The sequence below is a fragment of the Grampus griseus genome, assembly GCF_964374135.1.
Source record: "Grampus griseus genome assembly, chromosome: 6".
Taxonomy (NCBI): Eukaryota; Metazoa; Chordata; class Mammalia; order Artiodactyla; family Delphinidae; genus Grampus; species Grampus griseus.
In genome coordinates this window covers 28,055,098-28,058,403 of record NC_139000.1, presented here as the reverse complement: position 1 = coordinate 28,058,403, position 3,306 = coordinate 28,055,098, and the positions used below count along the sequence as shown (strand labels likewise).

The window sequence follows — 3,306 nt, the reverse complement described above, 5'->3', positions numbered from 1 at the left end:
TTGGAAAAAGAAAGACCCCATAAGATTTTCTTTCCTCAGTCTCTCATATTTATGAAATAAAGCTTGCCATTCCCCAACATTGCCTTAAAAAGTCTTGCAGCAAAAATAACGCCTTGAAGATACTTTGTTGACTTCCTGATTGAAATTTTCCTTATTGATGATGACAAATTCCTTCAAAAACATATTACTAATGCTATCACCAAGCTAGAGAAGCATTAAAGCACAGACTACAAGTTGATGTGAAGGAAAAAATACCAGAAAATATAAAGGGAGAGGATCTTATGTTTTATATACAATATGTAATGTTAATCATTCTATGCATATATGCAAATGACCATGACATAATAAAATGTTCCAGGCAAATTTGACATCTGTAACAATTTTTGTCTTCCTGGGATTTTCCCACTACCCCAAAGCTGAGGTCATCATATTTGTGCTGTGCTTGCTGATGTACCTGATCACCTTGCTGGGTAATATAATTCTGATCTCCATCACCATCCTGGATTCCAGCCTATACACACCCATGTACTTCTTCCTCAGCAACCTCTCTTGTTTAGATGTCTGGTACACCTCTTCTGCTTTCCCTCCAATGCTGATAAACTTTGTTTCAGGGAAAAACACTACCCTCATTCTCAGGGTGTGCCGCTCAGATGTATTTCTCTCTTGCCATGCGCTCCACTGAGTGTGTGCTCCTGTCCATGATGGCATATGACTGATATGTGGCCATCTGCAACCCCCTGAGATACCCCATCATCATGAACAAGAGGATTTGTGTGCAGATTGCAGCTGGTTCCTGGGTGACAGGCTGCTTCACTGCCCTGGTGGAACCAGTGTCTGTATTGCAGCTGTCTCTGTGTGGTAGTAGTGTCATCAATCATTTTGCTTGTGAAATTCTGGCTGTCTTAAAACTTGTTTGTGTGGACACCTCCATGGTGCAATTAATCATGCTGGTGATCACCGTACTTCTTGTTCCTATGCTGATGCTTTCAATTTGTATCTCTTATGCTTTCATCCTCTCCAACATCCTGAGAATCAGCTCAGTGGATGGTCAAAGAAAAGCCTTTTCAACATGTGCAGCCCATCTGACTGTGGTGGTTTTGTTCCATGGGACAGCTCTCTCCATGTACCTGAAGCCCTCATCTGTAGATTCACAGGAAATAGATAAATTTATGACTTTGGTATATGGTGCGTTAACCCCCATGTTGAATCCTATCATCTATAGTCTACGAAACAAAGAGGTGAAAGCAGCTTTGAAAAAATTGCTGTTTAGAAATTCTTTGGTAATGTTTTAATTTCTATCTTCATATAATATGGCAGCAAGCACATTCATTGGATAATCTCCAACATTAGCCAGAAAATTGCAAAGTCATTGGAATAAGCCAAACCCTGGAAAATACTCATTTTCAATAGGAGTTCAACATTAAGTCCAATATCTTGATTTACCTTGTAAATAAAACTTTTGATATTAATAAATAATTTAGGTAGAATGAATCATGTTTCTGGAGAAGTATTTAGCATTCACTGAATATTAATATAACATTAAAATTAGATGATTGGTTTTCTTTCATATTTAATTTGCTATATCATCTAAGTGTTCAACTCTAGCAGCACCGTGACAATAACTAATATACCAAGAGTATAAGATATTAAGCCTAGTATATTATCTTCATATGATTTGTAATTATGTCTGAAATTATGAAGAAATAGTATTTTTATGTAAGTGTGGATATAGTTCGAGGTATATCAGTTCATAAAACCAAGACACCATTAATTTTAGAAATTTTCCTACTCTAAATGTTAAAATGTGAAATCTGTTAGATTTGATAAACTACCACAAGAATGATTTTGTTTATTTAGGATGTATGTGTGGGGGATGGGTAAATATCTGTGTATGTTCAAAGACATCATGACAAGGATTTGTGAGTTGTAATCCTGTATATAAAGTGGAGTAAAGGAATAGCATTCAGGAGATCTTAAAGTATCCATGGTTATAAGGTCAAAGTACTCTCATATTGTACTCTGAATGTCTAAGTGAATTCATCAGCACACACACACACACACACAACACACACCATGTTACTTATTTTTCTTAGAGCATGCTGAATTGAGCAATTATGGCTAAGAAACAACAGATTTCTACCCTGTAGAGATTACACTGCAAAAGAAATTATTTATTAATGTACACACATATTGTGCGAAAAGATTGATGGATATATTTGACATATGTGAGCAAAATTACATAAATTATAATTACACCAATATTGCATTTTAACCAGTTTTTCCTTGTCTTTTCCACCCTCACTGGAGCTGGGGAGCTATGAGGCCAATGCATGTACATTACTTCCTCTTTATCAGAGAGATGTCTTTGGGGTATATGTGGATGATGGCTTTATTCTATGGAGGAGGTGACTCTTGCTAGCATTGACATAATCCCCTTAAATTTTAGACTTAGAGAAGGTGAGACAGTTATAGATAATTACAACAGAAAGTCCCATTCTGAACAAGACAGAACTTGCAAGGAATGATTCAGTTGAGGGTGAATGGATTGATGAAGGAACCATGTTGGAGGAAAGAATTCAATGTATAGGAACTGTGCTGGTGTTCTTAATCCAAGTACTCTTAGGATACATGAGAAAAGTTTTTCTTTCTCAGGTATTAGATGAACAGTTCTATTAATTCAGAATCTCTCCAAAGGCAGAGACTGGGAATTTGTATCATAATAAAAGCAAAACAGTTATTCTGATTTGTGTCCTTACTTCCATTTCACTACCAGATGACAACGACCATGGTGTGATGTTATTTGGTTGGAGAGGATGAAGAACTGTTAACCCTATTACCCACCCAATCTCTACAATCACTTACAACAAAACATTTACCTGATTTCAAGTAATCACAAACATTGAGCCTATAAATATCCATCTTATTTGTTTATGTGGGTGAAAATAAAATCTGTAGTTTTATGCCTCATCAGCTCCAGTGAGCATGTGCTATCATCTTCAACAACTTTGTACGTGTTTTAAAGGGATATGGATGAGCTAGTTATTGCCTGAGAGGCCAACCAGCTGTCCAGAGGCAAAACCCAATAAAATGGCTCTTAACCCGCCTGGCTGAACCATCATAGGCCTAGAGAGGGTCCTCAGATTTCAGGTGCTTCAGCAAGAGTCATCTTGTCTAAACAACTAGATCCAGAATGGCATAAATTTCTGCATCATCCAAATATGTTTTGTTCTGTCTTCCAAGGATAGAACGGTATATGTAATCCTGAACTGTATTTTGATTACTTTTTTATCATTCTGTGTTTCAGTA

The 3,306-nt window shown here is 36.7% G+C and overlaps 1 protein-coding gene across 1 annotated transcript; it reads left to right on the top strand.

Annotated features, from left to right (window-relative positions):
* Positions 1–349: 349 nt before the first annotated feature.
* On the top strand, positions 350–1,292 carry OR13F1 (olfactory receptor family 13 subfamily F member 1; the record flags this gene model as incomplete). Its single annotated transcript, XM_082656874.1, is given in 3 exon segments — positions 350–628; positions 630–713; positions 717–1,292. Coding segments are annotated over 3 exon segments (939 nt in total).
* Positions 1,293–3,306: the final 2,014 nt, after the last annotated feature.